The sequence below is a fragment of the Nuphar pumila genome, chromosome 9 (assembly GCF_984573655.1).
Source record: "Nuphar pumila chromosome 9, dmNupPumi1.hap1.1, whole genome shotgun sequence".
In the NCBI taxonomy this organism is placed as follows: domain Eukaryota; kingdom Viridiplantae; phylum Streptophyta; class Magnoliopsida; order Nymphaeales; family Nymphaeaceae; genus Nuphar; species Nuphar pumila.
In genome coordinates this window covers 116159757-116181691 of record NC_143257.1, presented here as the reverse complement: position 1 = coordinate 116181691, position 21935 = coordinate 116159757, and the positions used below count along the sequence as shown (strand labels likewise).

General features: G+C 36.6%; 1 protein-coding gene across 1 annotated transcript; it reads left to right on the top strand.

Moving 5' to 3' along the window:
• Positions 1-815: 815 nt before the first annotated feature.
• Positions 816-18803, top strand: LOC149828985 (outer envelope pore protein 16-3, chloroplastic/mitochondrial-like). Its single transcript, XM_090017849.1, has 3 exons — positions 816-867; positions 1009-1357; positions 18459-18803. The coding sequence occupies exons 2-3, from the start codon at positions 1027-1029 to the stop codon at positions 18608-18610; spliced, it is 483 nt and encodes a 160-aa protein (XP_089873975.1). The 5' UTR covers positions 816-867; positions 1009-1026; the 3' UTR covers positions 18611-18803.
• The last annotated feature ends 3132 nt before the right edge of the window (positions 18804-21935 follow it).

The following is a 21935-nucleotide window of genomic DNA, read 5'->3' as shown; positions in this document are numbered from 1 at the left end:
GATGATTTTAAAGCTAACGTGTCCAAAATTTGTCAACTTGTGCTCTTTTCTAAGTTGCTTCCGCTGTCAATTTTAAAAGTCAAAATCCTAATCTTTGAAAGTTTTTTTATTAATATTTTTCGAAATCACAAGTTAATTTTTTTTGGCATTACACTATAGGTGAGGGTTTGATAATAAAAAGGGAGGTCCTATTAAAAACTAGTTCAGGTCCTATTAGTATATGGAGCCAAGTATGATTTGTAAAATTTAGTACCAGTCCCAGGTCTGACCTGATCTCTTATTAAGAACTATGATTTTTTAATATGAAAAATAAAAATATATATTATTTTACCAGGTATGAATTGGGTTTGGTTTATGTAATCAATATAGGACTTAGATATGGTTTTTCTTATAGCATAAGCACTTCAAAAACAGATCTGGGTTTGGGATCATATGGGTCCCAACGAGATCCGACCCGTTAGTGACAAAAGTTAAAAACGGCAAAATATCTGCAGCCAAAAACTTGCAAGCAATATTTTTTTTTTCGAAAATCTCAAGTTGTTTTGGAAAAAATATCGGCAGCAAAAAGTAAATTTAAAATATAAACAAATAAATTTTCATTAAGAAATAAAAATAAAATATATTTAAATAATATCTTTAGAAATAAAAGTTTAAAACGTTTATGTAATTTCTCGCGATATTTGTCACACCCTGCACAAGTAAGCTGAGTAGGTGGGGACTGACGAGCTGTGGACTCGACCCGGATTTGTCAAGTTCCGGTTCGTTGATCCGAGTCTCAATAGTTTCCATTATTCACACATTCAAACGCCACCAACAAACGAAAGCCAGGGAACGAGCGTAAAGCCTAAGGTTCATCTCGACCCGTCCGTACGTCTCCTCTTCCCTCCGATCGCCTTTCCTGCAATTCGATCTGAATCTTGTTGAGATTTTGATGACATTTTTCGTTCTTCGTTGATCCTTTCTGTTGGTGAGTTCCTGATTTCCTGTGTTTTTTTTGCACGTCTCTAGGGTTAGCGTTTGGGAGAAATGGATCCGTCGGAGCTCAGGGACTTGGCCGACGACGAAACGCCGATGATGAAGACGATCAAGGCGGCGACATCCGGCCTCGTGGCCGGGACCATCTGGGGCACCGTCGTCGCCAGCTGGTATGACGTGCCCCGGGTCGAGCGGAGCGTCGCCCTCCCCGGCCTGGTCCGGACGGCGAAACTCATGGGGAACTACGGGCTCACGTTCGCGGCGGTCAGCGGGGTATACATTGGGGTGGAGCAGATGGTCCAGAGGTACAGGATGAAGAAGGATTTCATCAACGGTGCGGTCGGGGGCTTCGTCGCCGGCGCGTCCATCTTCGGTTTTAAAGGTTAGAGTTCTTCTCCTTGTCGAACAAGTAAGAAAATTGGAATCGGATTTTGGTATAGTCGTCTCTTTACACCGAATTTATCGTAAATTTTGGTGTTTTTTTGCCATTTCTGGATCCCTGGTGCTTTTGGAAGCTATGGTCATTCGTTCGGTGATGCGAAATTGATTGAACAAGGCACAATCTTTTAATTCACAAATGAAAGGGGGGAAATGTTGAGTAAGAGATTGCTTTTTTCTTCAATTTTAGTGGACTTTTGGAATTATAGAAATTGTAATTCGATAGGTTCCCTATTTTCCGTTGCAGAACTCCCCCTTCCTTGCGCACGCATCTTTTTGATGATATCCCAAAATCTATGGAGTATAGCGAAATGGGAGATTATGCATTTTGGTGTTTGTCTTGATTGAGATATTGATGAGGCAATGGCTTGGAGACTCCCTAACCTTTTTGTTGTGGCCGAGTTTGGTTTAGGAATACTATAACAATCGAATTGCTGAGATGAACCTAATCCCCATTTTGATGGTTTGTTTTTTGGTAGTACGACTGTAAAAATTAAAGCTTGGGATACCATCGGGAAACAGACGTTAAAAAATTCTAGGTGATACTTTGCATACTGGTCCTCCATATCCAACAAGCTGCGGCTCAGGAATATAAACAAATATACAATTATGTTATGTCCTAATCTAGCATAGAAAGATGTTTGGGAGCATGGTGACCATTGTAGTCATGGTCAAGATATAGAAGGATTTGGTCCTTTAGCTGGAGCAAACTGCTCACTAGCTTCTAGTTCACAATGTATTTTATCTAGCATTGCTTTTGTAAGGAAACAAGCGGAAGTACAATAGAGAACCCAATAAGGGTTAACAAACAATACAACCAATAAGGGTTAATAAACAATACAAAAGAAGTGCACAAGCACTAGTCCACCAAGGGACAATACAATCACCAAATGAGAACAAACTCAGTAGCACAACAAGAGCCACTAAGGGCCAACACAATACATAAAAACTATAAATTCTCTTAAGAAAAATGCTCAAAAAGCATTGCTAAATGCAAGGTATAGTGTGTCTTTAAATAGGCACATTTGAAGACACATGGGCTGGTCCACAGCTATAAATATAGCCGTTGGGACCAGTTCAACGTCTAGTTGGACTGGCCCAACAGCTATATTGAATACAATATTTTAAAAAAACAAAATAAAAATAATTTTTCAGTCAACCCCTTGTGGACTGACACCTATTACATAAGTGAAGACAGAAATACCCTTGATGGGTATTTCAGTTTACATAAAAGAACAAAATGTATATAGTAACCTGTATCTTCAAATGCATAGTGTTTGAAGATACGTTGGACGAAGTGTCACCGTTGACCACACGCGATCAAACGGCGATGCTTTGTCATATTTTTTTGGGCGATCGTGACTTTTAGTGGCAGTCTTGACCAGAGTTACCAGAAGCGCCTAGGTAAAAGGGGAAGCGCGAAACGTCGCGCTTCCGAAGCGTGAGGGGAAGCGTCCCCCTTTTTTGGAAAGCGCACTTCCCTTTTATGGGAAGCACGCTTCCCCCACGCTTCCCTTGCGCTTCCCCTCGCTTCCCCATTTTTTCTATTTTTTCGCTTCCCCTCGCTTCCGGTTCGCTTCCGAGACGGTTCAAAATTTTCTTCTAAGTAGTCCCCCGCTTCCTAAATTTTTGAAAGTGCCTCGCTTCCCGTATCGCTTCCTGCTCCCGCTTCCTCGACTTGTAACTCTGGTCTTGACCACCTCTAAATCTCTAGGCATAAAACAGTGAATTAGTGGCGGTTCAAAACCACCGCTAATTCTGTTTTTTTCGAGAGAAAAAAGAACACGCGGTGTTATACTGCGCGTTCGAACGAGTTCGAAGGAAAACTTGTTCGAAGATACATGTTTTCCTATATATATGTAAATGTACATAGTACATTTACAATACATCATAAATTAACTCTCCCCTTCAAACTTACAGTGTAATCACCGAAAGTTTGATAAGAAGAGATACAAAATGAGGTGAAGGCAAGGCTTTAGTGAAAAGCCCGCTAGCTAACATACCAAAGTCATGTAGGGAATTCAATAGTTCCTCGTAGAAATTCTTCTTAGACATAGTAGCAGTCCATCTCTATGTACCTAGTTCGTTCGTGGAAGGTGTGGTTGCTTGCAATATAGATAACACTCTTATTGTCACAACACATCTTGGAAGGACTAGAGATGACTAAGCCCATATCTTTGAAAAGACTCATCAACCAGATAATCTCCAGTTGTTGTGGTTATTGCTCGATATTCAGCTTCGGTGGATGACAGAAAGACTTTATGTTGTTTCTTATACCTCCAAGATATGAGAGAGTCTCCTAAAAATACACAAAAACCAGTGGTTGAGACTTTCATTAGGATTACTTTCACAATCTGTATTAATATAAGAAATTAAATCTAAAGAAGAAGAGGATAGAAATAGCCTTTTGGTTATAGAACTCTTGATATATTTGACAATCATTAACACAACACTCATGTGCACTGTAGTTTGTGCATACTGAAACTGACCGACTGACTGAATACACAACATGAGCAATGTTCGATCTTGTAATAGATAAGTAGATCAAGGATCCAATCAATTGCTGGTATGGAGTTGGATCATCCAGAGGAGTTTCATCTTCCAATCTTAATTTTGCATTCATAACCTCCGACGTGACAACTTGCTTATTATCAGAAATTTGACAATAATATCTGCAGTCAACTTCATTTGTGATAATATATATTTTCTAGGTGAGTAAGCCACTTCGATACCTAAAACATATCTTAAGAAACCAAGGTTATGAATATTTTTAATTTCATCAACTCTTTTTTTGTCACTCCCTGTTATATCATCAACATGTAACATAAGTATAATAATGTCAGTACCTGTATCTTTGACAAAAAGAGCAATGCCAGTATAACAAGACTTATAACCCAAGTTTAACGTAACTTCACTAAGCCTATCATACCAAGTTTTGTGGGCTTGTTTAAGCCTATATAAATCTTTTATTAACCAAATAACTTTTTCCCTCTCAATCTCAAAACCGGGTGGAGGATCCATGTACACTGTCACATTTAGGTCCCCATTCAAAAATGTGTTCTTGACATCAAGTTAGTAAATAGGTCATTTTTTAATGGATGCTAAGGCAATGAGTGTTCTAACACTAGTCATACGATACAAGTTACAGAAGCAAAAGTCTCTTCATAGTTTATCCCATACTCTTGGGAATAACCCTTGGCCAATAACCTAACCCTATAGTCTTTTCCCTATAGGTAATGGTTGAATCTCTCAAGTCTTGACTTTCTCAAGGGCTTCTAGCTCTAGATTCATGGCATCAATTCATTCAAAAATTTCTTTAGCCTCATTGTAAGTTGAGGGTTTATAAAAGGAGTGAATAAACATTAGACATAAGACAAACTTTATTTCTAGGTGAAAAAGTTTCATATGACAAACCTTTCAGGAAGTCTGGAGGTTCTATTGGATTTCCTAATGCTAGCTTCTCCTAGATTTTGGTTTTGTGAATTCCTATCAAGTGCACATGGATGGTGTTCAATAGTTCTTCTAAAATAGATTTGAGTATCACGATTATGGGTATCCTTTATAGGAACACCATAGTCATCAATATGCTTATTATCAAGATCATCAACATGTAGAAGCCTTCTTTGGCAACAAGTCAAATAACACAGAACACTCAAGATCATCCTTATGCTTATCAAAATCAAAACCATTTTCATTTTTGAGAAAATTTACATTTCTTAAAACATAATGTCATTTTTCTTATCATAACATGTATACCCTTTTTGGTTATTGGCATAGCCAAGAAACACACATTCAATGGCTTTGGGGGATAATTTGTCTCTTTTTTCAATAAGTACAAACATTTACATTCAAAATTTCTTAATCTACTTAAATCTGAAGAATTTTGATAAAGTTTTTCAATTAGGGACATGTTTTTGTAAAGTGGATAAAGGCATTCAGTTGATAAGATAAATTTTTTGAGATAAACAAAGTTCTTGTATTTTCAATGATATGATGATGCTTTTTCTTGGCTAAACCATTTTTTTGAGGGGTATTTGGACAAGATCTTTTTTGTGAAATCTCACTTTCTTTTAAATAATTTTTGAAATCATTAGACAGTTATTCTCTCTCTGAGTTCTATCGAAAAATGACAATTTTGATTTAAAATTGGTTTTGCACAATATTGTGAAATTCTTTGAAACATGAGAATACATAGGATTTTTGCTTAAGGAAATAGATCCAAGTATACGTAGTATAATCATTAATAAAGATAACATAATAAGAGAGCCCTCCTTTTGACATGACCGGAGTCACTCTTCATACATCCAAATGCACAAGTTAAAAAGGTTTATTAGAGATAAAAGTTCTAGATCCAAAAGTTTTTTTTTTTCATTTTTCCAAGAATACAATTATTACATATGAACTCTTTAATACAAGAGTCTTTCAAAAATGGAAAAAGGAGCTAACTTAGATACATTAAGATGGCCTAATCTTTGATGCCACACAAAAATATCTTTTTCCTTAACAAAATTACAAGATGATTCTTTATGAAGATGGAGAAAATCCATGTAGTAGAGATTTTTCCTTTTATGGCCTTAATCAACTTCCCTAATTGGCAATCCTACACCCAATATTTTTTTATGAGAAGTTGATCTCATACCCATAATCCAAAATGTGAGAAACCGATAATAAATTTAAATTGAGTTTTGGAACAACTCTAACTTTAGGTATTTGAAATGTTTGAAAATGTTAAATACTTTTAATCTCTAAATTAGTTCCATCGACCGTAGAACCAAAATAATTATAAAAAGATTTTGTGCATTCAAATAAGAGGGATTTTAAAGGACTCATGTGAAAGGAGGCACAAGAGTCCATAATCCAAGAAAACGTACCTGAAGGAGAGGAATTAGACATAGCAGCACCAGAAATAGATGTGGATAAAGTCTTAAGGATCCTGTGTGGCTACCTTGGCCTTTAGCTAAATTAGGATCTTTTTGTTATTTGCATTTTGATAAAAAGGAGGAGGACTGCTGCCTGAAGACTAGACCATGAAGTCGATCCTTCTTAAGACTGGCGACTTAACATCTGGTCCTTCCATGAGCCTTCATGCCTTCTTTTTCAGAGGATCCTTATCACAAAGCTCATATCTATGTAGTTGATTTTATATTTTACCATCAATGTTGTGAAAAGCGTTGAGGCTCGCTCCACCAAAACATGAAGCGAGGCGTAAAGTGTAAGCCTCAAAAATATATTTCTAAAAACTTTTTAAAATCGTTTTAAAAGATATCTAAAAACACAAATAAATAAAAAATGCTTTATTCATGAAGCAACCAATAAACCATAGGAAATATCAAATAAATATCTAAAAATATAAGAATAGCATGTAAAAGTAACATTAATGCAACAACTTGATCTAAGTATCTAACAAATAAAATATGAGTATTCAATGAAAATTTACTTAACAAAATCACTAATAATTAAATGTCTCAACTTCATGTCATCACCATATAATGCATATTAGCATTAACAAGCAAAAGTTAATGTATTTGTCTAAGACTCTCCAAAATGAGTGTTACAACATTTACAAGTGCAAATGAAGGACAAAAAAAAGAGGCAAATGCCCATAATCTTGTGAAGAACATAATAACATGCACAATCAATTAATTGCAAAGTCTTTACAAACCTACACATATACATGTAATTAAAAGATGAAGAAGAAGAGAGGAGGGAAGAAGAAGAAAAAAGGTGAAGGAAAGAAGAAGAACAAAGGATAAAAGAAGTAGGGAAGAAGAAAAAAGGAGGAAAGAAGAGGAACGTAGGAAGGAGGAGGAGGGGAAGAAGAAAAGATGAAGATGGAAGAAGAATAAGAAGGGAGGAAAAAGGAAGAGAAGAGGAGGTAGAGAGAGTCTCCTCCTCTCTTCTTCTTCTTCTTCTCCTCCTTTCAGCAGATAGAGAGAGAAGCACTGCTGGTGGTTGTAATGAAGTATGCGGAAAGATAAAGAATGCTAAAAAGCATTCACAATGTCCAACAATGGACTAATGCACAAAAGGAATAATAGCCAGGTCCACTATGGGACAATACATACATAAGCTTTAAGGAAAGCACAAGATAAAAATATAAAATCTCTTTATTGAGAGAGAGAGAGCACTAAGGCTTAAAGAATATAAAGGGGTTCACCCCTATTTATACAAAAAGAACCTCCTCAAAAGGAGGGCTAAAAAGAGAACCAAAAGGGGGCTCCCATAGAGTCGTTGGGAGCCCCCAACGGTCACATCTCCCAACGGTCACATTTGTGACTGTTGAGGGCCCCAACGACTCTATGGGAGGGGCACCTTTTGGCATGAAATGAAAAAAAAACAAAAAAACAAAAAACCTAATCTATTTACATAGTTGTTTATTAAAACAACTATGCGAAAAGACTGAAATACCCCTATTAGGTATTATATATATAGGTACATGTACGTATTTTAACACCCCCCTCAAACTTTACGGGGAGATGACCGAAAGTTTGCCAAGGAGAAACATGAAGCGTGGAGCAAGAAGGGCTTTAGTGAAAAAATCCGCTAACTGATATTCTGATGTGACATATGACAATATAAAAGTTCCACATAGATACTCATCACGAACATAGTGACAGTCCATCTCTATATGTTTGGTCCGCTTGTGGAAAGTGTGATTGTTGACAATATAAATGACACTTTTGTTGTCACAACAAAGCTGTGAAGCACCAGAAATGTCACCTCCCATATATTTGAGAAGACTTCGAAGCCAAACAAGTTTCATTATAGTAGTTGTCATGGCCCAGTATTCAACTTCATTAGAGGATGTCCAAACTTTTTGTTGCTTCTTACATCTCCAAGCAATTAAGGAATCTCCTAAAAAACACAGAAACCAATAGTTGAGATTCTATCATTAGAGTTACCTTCCCAATCTGCATCAGTATAAGCAAGTAAATTTAATGAAGAATATGGGGATAGGAATAACTCTTTAGTTATGGTGTTTTTGATGTATCGGATGATCCGAAGCACAACACCCATATGCACAGTTGTAGGAGCATGCTGCATCCCAACAATCGAAAAACAACTTAAATAAAAAGCAAACATAAATAAAAGGAAAACAAAAAAGACAATACATTCCCTATTGGACTGTATTTATTATAATAGATATAATGACCAAATTACCCCTGATATATGTATATTATATAAATATACGTATATCAGGTGTATATATACATATACAATCTATTTTAACACTCCCTCTCAAACTTACGGTAAGATTACCGAAAGTTTGTTAAGAAGAAACAAAAATCAAGGTAAAGGAAGAGCTTTGGTGAAGAAGTCCGCAATCTGAAGTCGGACTGAACATATGGTGAAGTAATCGTCTCCTTCAGGTATTCTTCTAAAACATAGTGACAATCTATCTTGATATGCTTTGTTCTTTCATGAAATGTATGGTTGCTGGCTATATATATGGCACTTTTGTTGTCGCAATATAACTTTGAAGCAGTGGTGTGAAAAGCGTTGAGGCATAGCGAGGCGCTCCACCAAAATCTGAGGCGAGGCGTAAGCCTCGAGGCGCAAAGCGTAAGCCTCAAAAAAAAATTTTAACTTAAAAAAACTATAAAAATTATTTAAAATTATAAATAAATAAGAAATGCTTTATTGATGAAGCAACAACCAACACGAAATAAAATCAGAAGTATAGAGTTTGTAATTAACACTGGACTTGCATTCTAGCAATATTTAAGCAAACATCAAATCAGAAGTATGCCTATTGTAAGGGTTCTTACTAGATCCACTATATTGCCAAAAACAAACTTATTTATTTGTATGGTTGAAGAAACTAGACCATGACCTTGGTTACGTTGTTATCAAGCATCTTTTTTTATTTTTGTTTTTATTTTTTATACAAAAACATGGTCCAGATTGATCATGGATTCACTTCCACCTGAATCAAACTCCAAAACCTCCATTTCATAAAAAAAGTTAGGCACAATTGAAAGAGGTTGGAAACAATCTTTTTCGGACGCATGTATGGCTGCATGGCACTTTCTTAAAGAGTAACTCAATAGTTTCTTTTTCTGTTTAATGGCCTACAACACCGTGATACTGCTCGTAGCAAAACCTCAATATCTGGAATTTGGCTTGGCAGTTAAATCACTGAAATATCTCAGTAAGCCAACCGAAAATTCTACACGTGAATGGCAATTGGACATAACAATTTTTGGGTTGAAAAACCATCTGCGCAGCTGGCTCAAATACTCACTGCCTATCCATGCACGTGAATCGCTTGGTCCATACATAGTTGCAAGCATCAAGAGGACCAAATCAGTGTTTTTGCATCAGTAATCATTCACACTACATTTCCAACTTTTAAACATTTAAGCTTGTTCTTTTTTTGTCTATGCTGTTGATCAGCACTATCCAAAAGAAAGGTTGTAGTAACAGCCAAGGATGAATGAAGGGGGCCGGGGTTACTTGGTGTCTGGCAAGGGTTGCCGGCGTCGCAGCTACTTCCGGAGAGAAGGAGGAGGCGGGGAAGCGAGAGAGTGTGAGAGACGAGAGAGAGGGACTGCAAGAGACGAGAGAGAGAGAGAGGGGCTGCGAGAGACGACAGGGAGAGAGGGGCTGCGAGAGACGAGAGGGAGACAGGGGCTACAAGAGATGAGATTAGGGAAATTAGGGCTCCCGACCCTTATTAGGGTCGGGGGTGAGATGCTATTGTTGGTCAAATGAGGGATTTGACCCTCATTTGACCAACAAAATAAGGCGTGTGCGCCTCACGCTGAGGCTCGCCTCGCCTCAAGGCGCAAGAGGCGTACGCCTACATGGGTTTACGCTTTTTAACTGTGCCTCAAGGCACAAAGTCCCTCGCCTTGAGGCGAGGCATGCTTTTTGCGCCTTGAGGCGCGTTTTTAACAACACTGCTTTGAAGGTTTTGAAACATCAATACCCATGTCTGAAAGTAAGGATATCATCCACATATCCTCAGTTTTTGTTATAGCCATCGCCCTATATACAGCTTCCGTGGAGGATAATGACACTTTCTGTTGCTTTTTTCATCTCCAAGAAATGAGGGAATCACCTACAAACACACAAAAACCTGTGGTTGAGTGTCGGTTATTAGGATCTCTTCCCCAGTTGGAATCAGTATAAGTAATAAGATTTAAAGATAATGAAGAGGATAAAAATAGCTCTTTAGATATAATCTTCTTGATGTATCGAACTATTCTTAACACAACAGTCATGTGAACTAATGTAAGCACATATTTAAACTAACTTGCAGTATGTACTACATACGTAATATCTAGTCTAGTAATAACTAAGTGCATTCGTGACCCGATAAGTTGCCTATAAGGAGTTGGATCATCTAGTAATACTCTGTCTTCAACTCTTATTTTAGCATTTATTACTTCAGGAGTGTCAACATATTTTGTGTATGTGATTCTCAATTGCATAACAATATTAGCTGCAAACTTTATGTGAGACAAAATGTATCCTCTTGGCGAATATGCAACTTCAATACCTAAAAATATCTCAAAAAAACAAGATCAGTCATATTAAAGGATTTTTTTAAGTATAATTTTAATTTCTTCAATTTCTCTCTGACCATTTCCAGCAATGATCATATCAACATATAAGAGCAAAATGATAAGCGAAGTATCTGTAGATCTTACAAAAAGCACAATATCAACATAACAAGATTTAAATCCAAAATTTATCATAGTTCCACTAAATTGATCATACCATGCTTTAAGGGCTTGTTTAAGTCCATATAAAGTCTTTCGAAGATGAAAAACCATACCATTTGCAATAGTCAGACCAAGAGGAGGATCCATGTGAACTTCTTGATTTAAATTTTCATTTAAAAAAGCATTCTTGACATCTATGATCTAACAGATATATAGGTCATTTCGTAATTGATGCTATTGCAACTAAAGTCCTAACGGTGGTCATGCAGGCAACTGGGGCAAAGGTTTCCTTATAATCTATACCATATTCCTGGGAATATCCTTTTGCAGTTAATCTTGCTTTATATCTTTCTAGAGATCTGTCACTCTTTCTTTTAACCTTAAATACCCATCTATGTCATATTGTCTTTTTTTTCTTAGGAAGATGTTGGACTTTCCAAGTATGGGCCTTATGTAGATCTTCTAATTCTATTTTCATAGCTTCTACTCCATTCTCTTATGTCTTTGGCTTATCTATAGTTGGATAGTTCATGATATAAGTGGATTGCTAGAAGACATGCTCTATAGCTTGGGGAGAAAGATTCATAAGAGACAAACCTACTTGGCAGTCTAGGTATTCGTTCAGATCTTCTAACACTAGATTCTTCTATATTTGTTGGTTGACTATACTTCTCAAAAGCACATGGATGTTCCCCATTATCACGTTTAGAGCATGGTTGTCAGTCGAGGAAGCAGGAGCGGGAAGCGATACAGGAAGCAAAAGCGGTAAGCGAGGCACTTTCAAAATTTTAGGAAATGGGAAGCGTGGGACGACTTAAGAGCGAATCAGGAAGCGTCTCAAAAGCGACCTAGGAAGCAAACCGGAAGCGAGGGAAAGCGAAAAAAGAAAAAAAAAACAAAAATAAAATACAAAAAAATAAAAAAATGGGGGAAGCGAGGGGGAAGCGTGCTTCCAAAAAAAAAACGTGCTTCCCAGTGCAACGTTTTGCGCTTCGAACATGCGCTTCGGGCAAGCGCGTTTCCCAAATTACCTAGGCGTTTCTGGTAACTCTGGTTTAGAGTATTGTATAATGTTATGAGTTGGTTCTCTTTCTTCACTTGGTTCATCAGTTGACTAAACATTATCATTATCTTCATCATCATTTTCAATGTTAGATTTAGGGAATAAGTCAAACAAGAAGGTATACTCGGATTCTTCCTTAGTTTTTTCAAGATCAAATCCTTCTTTTTCAAAAAATGTTATATTTTTAGATATATAAAGTTTATCATTTTTAGAATCATAGCATCGATAGCCTTTTTTATTTTCATCATACCAAAGAAAAACACATTCAATGACTTTAGGAGAAAGTTTGTTGTACTTTTCAAGTACAAAACACTTACATCTTAAAACCCTTAATCTTTTCAAATCAGGTGAAATCTTAAAGAGTTTTTCAATTGGAGATTTGTTTTCTAAAATTTAAGAAGGCATTCTATTTATTAAATAAACCGTGGTGAGGGCAACTTTGGCTCAAAACTTCTTTGAAACTTTTTTTTAAATAAGTAGAGTCCTAGTAGTTTCAATAATATAATGATGTTTTTTTTTCGAAAATTCCATTTTGTTGGGGGGTCCTCGGACAACATTTTTTGTGTAAAATACTATGTGTTTTTAGGTATGATTGGAAATCATTTGAAAGAAACTCTCCCCTCAAGTCGGAGTGGAAGGTCTTAATATTTGTTTTGAATTGATTTTTAACAACAACAACAACAACAACTACGCCTTCATCCCAAAACAATTAGGGTCGGCGATATGAACCAACAAAGAAAATCATTCTGGGTCTTCCACATGAATCCTTCTCCTCCATTCATTTCTATCCAATGCCATGTCCTCGGTGAGGTTCAAAGCATTCATATCCTTTCCTATCACCTCCATCCATGTCTTCCTAGGCCTACCCCGACCTCTTTTAACTAATATATTTTCCCATTTCTCCATCCTTCTAACTGGAGCATCATTAGGCCTTCGTCGAATATGTCCAAACCACCGTAAACGATTCTCTCTCATCTTATTTTCAATGGGTGCAACGCCTACCTTCTTACGTATCTCCTCGTTCCGAATCTTATCTTTTATTGTATTTCCACACATCCATCTCAGCATACGCATCTCAGCTACACTCATTTTTTGAATATGATGTCTCTTGGCAGCCCAACATTCCGTACCATATAGTAAAGCGGGCTTAATAGTCGTCCTATAAAACTTTCCCTTCAACCGCAATGGCATTCTACGATCGCACAACACTCCAGTTACACTTTTCCATTTCATTCACCCAACCTTTATCCTATGATTTACATCTCCATCAATTTCTCCATACTTTTGAATGATAGATCCCAAATATTTGAAAGAATCATCCACCGGTATTTCTTGCTCACCAAGCTTCACTACACTCCCATCTCTATTTCGTTGCTTACTAAATCGACATTCCATGTATTCTGTCTTACTCTTACTCAACTTAAAGCCTCTTGCTTCCAATGTCTGTCTCCATAATTCTAACTTAGCATTAACCCCAACTCTAGACTCATCAATCAAAACAATATCATCATCAAACAACATACACCACGGCACATTTTCTTGAATTGATCTCGTAAGCTCATCCATCACTATAGCAAATAGGAAAGGGCTTAAAGCAGATCCTTGATGTAACCCAACCGTTATAGGAAAATTGGTTGTCACCCCTCCACAAGTGCGGACATTGTTTACTACTCCTTCATACATATCTTTAATTATACTAATGTACTTGAGAGAAACACCTTTCTTCATCATTGTCCACCAGAGAACGTCCCTAGGTACTCTATCGTAAGCCTTCTCCAAATCAATAAAAACCATATGCAAATCTTTGTTCCTCTCTCTATTTCTCTCAATAAGTTGTCTAAGAAGATGTATAGCTTCCATAGTAGATCTTCCAGGCATAAAACCAAATTGATTCTCAGATATCATGACAACCTTCCTCAACCTAGACTCAATCACCCTCTCCCAAAGTTTCATAGTATGACTCATGAGTTTTATACCACGATAGTTTGTGCAATCTTGTATATCACCCTTATTCTTATATACAGGCACCAACGTACTCTTCCTCCACTCATTAGGCATCTTATTTGTCCGCCAAATCTTGTTAAAAAGATTTGTCAACCATTCTAAACCTTTCTCTCCCAAACATTTCCAAGCCTCGATAGGTATACCATCTGGGCCAACTGCCCTTCTTGATTTCATTTTCTTCAAAGCCTCTGCAATTTCTTTCTTTTGAATCTTGCGCATAAAGTCACGATTCATCTCATGAAAAGGAATGGAAAAAGTCTCCAAGATCCTGAGCATGACTTTCATTAAATAGCTTATCAAAATAATCTTTCCATCTCTCCTTAATCTCCTCATCTTTGACTAAAACCCTTTGCGTTTCATCTTTGATACATCTAACCATACCCAGATCCCTCGATTTCCTATCTCTCATTTTTGCAATCCTATAAATATCCTTCTCACCCTCTTTGGTATCCAACTTGTCATAAACCTCCTTATATACCTTATCCCTCGCGTTCTGAACTACTTTTTTAGCTTCCTTCTTTGCTATCATATACTTCTCCAAATTCTCATTATCACGACTTTTACTTAGATTTCTATAACACTCTCTTTTAACCTTAATAGCTAATTTGACATCCTCGTTCCACCACGATGTATCCTTACCTTGCGGTGCACCGCCTTTAGACTCACCCAATACCTCCTTAGCCATCTTTTTCATGCCACCCGCTATCTTATTCCACATAGATTCTGAATCCTCCTCGAGACACCAATCAACTTCCTTAACTACCCGCTCTACAAACATTCCTTGTTTAGCTCCTTTCAGTGCCCACCACTTAATTCTAGGATCTATCCTATGTCTATCCCTTTTGCGGCATTGTCTAATTCTAAGATCTAAAATTAAGAGTCTATGTTGTGTAGCTGCACTTTCTCCCGGTATAACCTTACAATCGATGCAACAACCCCTATCTCTCTTTCTAAGTAGGAAAAAATCTATCTGACTCGTATTAACCCCACTTTTAAATGTTACTAGGTGAGACTCTCTCTTCCTAAACCAAGTGTTTGCTAAGATCATATCATAGGACAAACAAAAATCTAAAATCCTTTCTCCACTATCGTTTCTTTCGCCTATACCATAGCCTCCATGGATACTCTCAAATCCATCCCTACTAATGCCTACATGCCCATTAAGGTCACCGCCGAAGAAAAGCCTTTCTCCATAAGATATCCCTTGTACTACTCCATCTAAATCTTCCCAAAATTGACGCTTAGTGGAATCATCTAAACCTACTTGAGGTGCATAAACACTAATAATATTAATAATATCCGTACCTAATACTAATTTAATAAGTAAAATCCTATCACCCTTCCTATGGACCTCAACTACATTATCTATAAACTCACGACTCATAACAATCCCTACTCCATTCCTATTCCTATTTATTCCTGTATACCAAATCTTATATCCCCAAGGTTCTATCACTTTTGCTTTCTCACCTACCCATTTGGTCTCTTGTAGACATAAAATATCAATCTTTCTCCTACACATAACATCTACTAACTCTACCAACTTACCAGTTAAAGACCCTATGTTCCAAGTGGCTAACCTAATTTTATGGTCTTGGACTAACTTCTTTACCCCCACCCGTCCAACAAAGTGAGGGAACCCTTGCCTATTTGACACCACACCCGGGCGCCGGTGTGACGCGTCGCTTCCGGGCGACGACCTAGCAACCCTTGCCCATTTATCACTGCCTCCGGGCCTATAGAGTACAACGCGTCGCTCAATAGGGAACGCCCCAACGAAATTCTCATATTGGTTCATATTCATAGGGTATGACAAAGTTTTTATGCTGGCTGGCCTACCGCAACCCTCCTCCTTTATCCGGGCTTGGGACCGGCAGTGTATAACTAAACAGTTATACACAGGCGGAGTTAATTGATTTTTAACAAAATTATAAAAAAATTTAAAACACAAAAAAACTTTGTATTTGAGTCTAAGGAAGTAGATCCAAGTGTGTCTACTAAAATCATCTATAAATGTAACATAGTATGAATAACCACATTTTGACATAACGGGGAGTGGGACCCCATACATCCGAATCCACTAATTAAAAAATTTCATTAGTTAAGGAAGTTCTAGACCCAAAAGGTATCATTTGCATTTTTACAATCTTCACATATGAATTCTTTTTCCTTACAATTTTTTTTTAAAAATGAAAAAAGAGATAGTTTGGATACACTTGGATGTCCTAATCTTTTATGCCAAAGATCCAAATTAATTTCTTGGATATGGTTAAAAAAGTTCTTTAGTTTGACATAAAGAGTTCATATAGTAAAGATCTCTTCTTCTATGGACTTGCCCAATCAGCTTCTCAGACTAAAGGTCCTGCACCCAACAAGCCTTAGATGAGAAGAATACTCTACACCCATAATAAAAAATTTGAGAAATCGAGAAAAGATTTAAATTAAGTTTTGGAATACCCCTGACATTTGGAACAAAGATTTTTTTTTGAATCTTTATTAAGATTTCTTATACTTTTAACTTTTAAAGAAGTAGCATCAACGGTTGACACATGAAAAATATGAATTAGTGCAATTGGATAGTAGGGACTCATTATAAGTCATATGAAAAGAAGCTCCTGAATCTAAACATGTTTAATATTTATATTACATCAGATGATGGGCATAGGCAAGCCCGTGACAAACATGTTTAATATTTATGTCCTTAACTTTATCTATGTTTCTTTTTTTCATGATCTTGATCTTTTCTTGTGTAGTTGCTCTTTTTTTCTTTTACAATTTTCAATTGATTATGTAAATTTCAATTTTAAGTTTGGGTTTATTATTTAATATTTGCTTATCATTATTTTATTATGTAAATTTCAATTTTAAGTTTGGCTATTGTGAGTGGTAAATAGATAATCATTAAAAATACAGTATCAACTGTATATGGATATATTCATGTTGCCTTTGCCTAGTTTTTCCAAACCTTTGTATCATACCAGCATGTGTTACTTGTGTTCTGGCCCTAGTGATGCCTTTTTAAGAATTAGATGCTAAATGTAGTAGCAGCATAACTTGTATTTAAGAATTAGATGCTAAATGTAGTAGCAGCATAACTTGTGACTGTGAGCTACATCAAGTGGATACTTGAATGCTTCATACATACTCTGAAGTATATCCAATAATAATTCTTAACAGAACTGCACACAGACAGTCTTCTCCTGTATCCTTGCATAGTTCCAAAAAAACTGCGTTTAAAACTTTGAAAGTAGGGGACAGAGGATGAGGATTTGCATCTTTTAAATGGTGTCTGAAAGTGTCCTTTCTCCTTTTTCACATCATCCAACTATGGAATATTAAAGGATCTTGAGATGCATAAAATTCTATATCGTGGAGGCAGATATAGGCATAGGATTTTACCAAAAGATGGAAAACATCATATTGAAATCTGCCCCTTATTCCTTTCCCTCACTCTTGGGCCTTCTGTTAGGTACTTTCAAGCCTGTCTCTGCCATGATGAATCTGCAAATTCTGCTTAAGCAGAAATTTTTCAAAGTAGAATGGTCATGATCTTACTCTGTACTAGTGTGAACTTTACCCACTTGGTGGCGTTTTAGTCAAACTTAGAGTGGAAGCTTGGAAGATGAGACACTCTTTTCAGGTAGAGGGATCCATATACAATCACATGCAGGATTCAAAACTGCTCATCTAGTATATCCATGCTGCATGCTTGATTCAATCAATTATAGGGAGTGTTTACATTCTATATATAATCACAGAGGTTCTTATATTTGACTGTGGTCTCAATCAGGGCTGATTGTTTTCGCCTTGGGGCCAATCAATGTAATATGATTAGGAAGAAAGGTTTGGATTTGTAGATTTTGTACTAAAGAGGTTCTTATCTATGAATGTTAGTACATGCTGGTCTATTAGTACAAGTTAATAGAAAGGCAATGACTGGTCCAAGCTGACTAATGATTCATATGGGCACAGCCAGTTCTGGTCAAGATGGAAAATTTTCCACCTGTTTCATTTTTATGGAAATTATTTATTCTAGACTTATTCAGATTTCCTCAGATGAACTCTTTTGTATTATTTTGTTAGCTTGTGATGATAGAAAATGGATGTCAGTCACATCGTTTGAACTTGCGGGCACGCATGCACCTTCACAACTATATATATGGTCATGTCGTTGGTGCTTAGTGCTGTACGTATAAGGACACTAACAAAATGAAGACATTCCCTAAGCCATGTTTGTACAATTTTATATCACTTGTTTAGCGAGTGCTTACTGTCTTCTGTAGATTTTAACTTGTATAATCTTGCAGGTAGGAGCATTTCAACAGCGATCTCAGCTGGAGCTGCTTTGGCCTTTACATCCGCTGTCATCGACATAGGCGGTCAAACAACGAGAGTTGACACTGGGAAAGAGTACCTTCCCTATACCACTGAAAAGAGGCCTTCTGCCACCCAACAATAAGATGTCTCCAGTGGGCAATAAGTATTAAGCTTTGCTTAAGCATATGAGACTTGGTAGAGCTACTGGATACAAATCCTTTGTTTTACTCTGCCTTCAATTTACTTTTCATGCATGTTCAGCTTCTATCTTGTTGATTGTTATGTGGGCATAGACATTTTTAGTTTTGATGAAATGGAGATTTGGTTTCTGTTTATGATTTTCACAGTGCTACTATAGTTATGTAGCATTATTAGGTATTCACTTGGCGGACAAAACCGACAACTCTGTGTTTGGACATGAAATTTTAACTGGCACAGTTGCAACATATTACAAAAGCTTTTGGTTTCAAATGTCATCTATCCATTCAAAGTTCTTTTGGCCCCTTCTTCCTATCTAACCAGTTGCAGGGCCTGTGCAAAGGTATTATGCCACTTCTGTGAAGACTTGAAAGAGGTCATCTTTGAATGGTTCTTGCTGTCCTTTAATCAAGGGCGACAGGAAAAAAACTCAGCATAGACACCAGGGATTAATGGTGCAGACCAGTCATCGTGCGCATGCCTTGCATAGACTTTGGAAGCCCAAGGGTCTAGAAGATTGGATCGAGCCATGCCATGTGCAGCGCACTTTGTTTGGCTTGGTAATAAGCTCGTTGTGTGAAAGAAGCTCGTACTGAAAGATTTTATCCCTCTTTGAGCGAAGTATTTATGAGGAATGAGTTGGGTACTGGGTTTAGGAGCAGCAGTGCTTATCACCCTGATAGACAGATAGAGGTAGACAACCGCTTGGGTGACTTTGTTTGAGATGCTTGGTGGGCACCCAGTTCAATGGTTGGAGATCCTATAAGCAGTTGAGTTAACTGAAGAAAAGGTCAAACTGGGTGGGCGCCATTTGAAGTGGTGTATGACTGGAGGCCCAGGATATGCTAGGCTGGGGTCTTAATGAGGCAACCTCAAGCTCAATTTGAACTATAACTGAGCCAAAATGGGCCATGTTTGCGCAACCCAAGCTTGGCTTGATTCGGCTTGTTTACCAGCCTACAAAGATCAAGATATCAGCCAGAAAATTTCAGTGGAAGCTCTCGATGCAGGGGCTCACATAGCTTTGTTCCTTTTAAATTAGCAAAGCTTTTGCTGCATATTCTTCATTGTAGAAAGCGTCCCATATAGAATGATAAAGCTACTTTAGGGGAGGTTGTCCTTCCCTTGTGGATTACATTTTGTGCTTGGTTACATTGTCAGTAGGGTGGACTAAACTTGCTTGGCCTAGAGATCCATGCGAGGGATGCCCAATACCTACACCAAGACCTGACCCAGAGTCATGAATCTTGTTCTCACGATTTTGCTAGGCAAGGGAGGAAAATCTTGCGATAAATAGAAAACTTTTTTATTTTATGAAAAAAGTCTCAATAGACCTGTGGCAGCCTTGAATTAATCATATAACATTTCCCTGTCGGAAGTTATAAAAAATTGCTACAACACCGTGGTAATATGGGTGATAAATTTTCAATATATTGAGAATGGGTTATGTTCTGAATTTCTGGTGATTTTATCGTGATTTCCACAGTAGGTGAATTTCTCACAATAAAATCAGAAAAAAAATCAAAATATAAGTGATATTCACGAATATGCCAGCAACAGTTGGTGTCCTTTTGCTCAGTTGGGATTGAAAATTGGATCGGTTATGCGCAATATCATGCCAATATATGTGGACTGGAGATTGCAACCTTCAACACTCTGATGGCTCTGTTTGGAAACTGGCAGCTGGGATGGAAGTTTATGGATTTGATAGATATATGGTCAAAACTACCTTGTTGGTGGGTGTTTGAAAGCTGGTAGCTGGCATGAGAGTTTATGCATTTGAGAGAGGAAGTGAGACTGTCCCCTCTTTATATTTACAATAGAGATTGGATTTGGCAGCTACCACTTACGCATAAACTCCCTCGGACAGAACCACCACTAGATATAGGTAGGCGATGTTGTGAGGTAGAGTACAAAAGAAAAGCAGCTCCTACACTTCTGATGCTGAAACACCGGAATAACCTGTTTTTGTAGTGATGGTTCATCTAAACAGCAAGCTATTTATTCATGGTGTTATGGTTGCCGTTCATCCATGTCATGAATTGAATCCAAGGCAGCTATGACAGTATACGCTCAGGGCTGCCTCTGACTGATCCTTTATAAAAAATATATACAACAATAACACAAGTTTTCTTTAAAAAAAAATAACACAATAGTTAAGAGTACTTCAATAGTTTTTAGCAAAAATGGAAAGAAAAAGCAAGTCAAATTTAAAATATTAAAAATAAAGATACAAGACACTAAAAAGTATAATAATAGCATCAAAATATCACCATATAATTATTTTTCTAATATTTGAATGTATTACGATATTTTACTCTTTGTATAGGATTCTAGAATATAGCAATAATGTGCATATAGTCCAAGTATTGAACCTATATATGACAATAACCACTTGTCGCTTTTGATTGATGCAATTGAAGGTTACTTGGAAGTTAGAGGTTGAAACTGTGTGTTTTTTTTTTTAACCCATCCAATGATCCGCATTCAAAAAATAGTGATGCGATTCTCCCAAAAACCTCCATCTTTCTCGTAATCATTGTGACAAATATCTGAGATATTTTGAAAATATTGCAAAAAAACATGATATATTAGCTCACCCTTTTAAACTTTAAAATACCTTGATAATTTCAAAATATCACGGTTTTTTTGTCAAAATCTAACTATCGTGTTTATCTCCATATTTATGTTTTAGTCGCGATATTTAGTCAAAGTCTAAATATCGCATTTTATCTCGATATTTATGTTTTAATTAACTGCTTAACTTTTTTTTTTGGAGAAAGACTAGTTTAAATTTAATTAAAATGCACTAGCAACGTGAATAAAATCTCATTAAACTGTTTTTTAATGCATCTCTCTCAGTACTATCATAGTGACAAACATTTTTATCGGCAAAATCTCGTTCTTCAAAAACTTGTGAGAAATTGAAAATTTTTCATAAATCTCACATTTTTTGGCAAAATCTCGGCAATAAAAAAATAAATTAAAAAAATATAAAATTTATTTTTTATAAGAAAATATTAATAAAATTATTTAAAAATAAAAATACATGATTTTTTCATGATAAATAGCCATTTAAAATGTAAATATCACATTTAAATCACAGTATTTATGTTTTTTTCATAAATCTCATGATATTTTGAAATTCCTGCCAGAAATTGCTGTTCTAAACTTTCAGGCAATTTCTCGCAATATTATCGCTTTCATAAATCTCGCGATATTTGTCACTATGAGTACTATTAAACGTCCTCTCATCTACCAAAGAACAC

Bases quoted from the DNA above. Each gene is read 5' to 3' on its own strand.
- LOC149828985 (XM_090017849.1), top strand. From the start codon at position 1,027: ATGGATCCGTCGGAGCTCAGGGACTTGGCCGACGACGAAACGCCGATG. The intron at 1,358-18,458 runs GTTAGAGTTCTT...ATAATCTTGCAG, and splicing joins GTCCATCTTCGGTTTTAAAG to GTAGGAGCATTTCAACAGCG.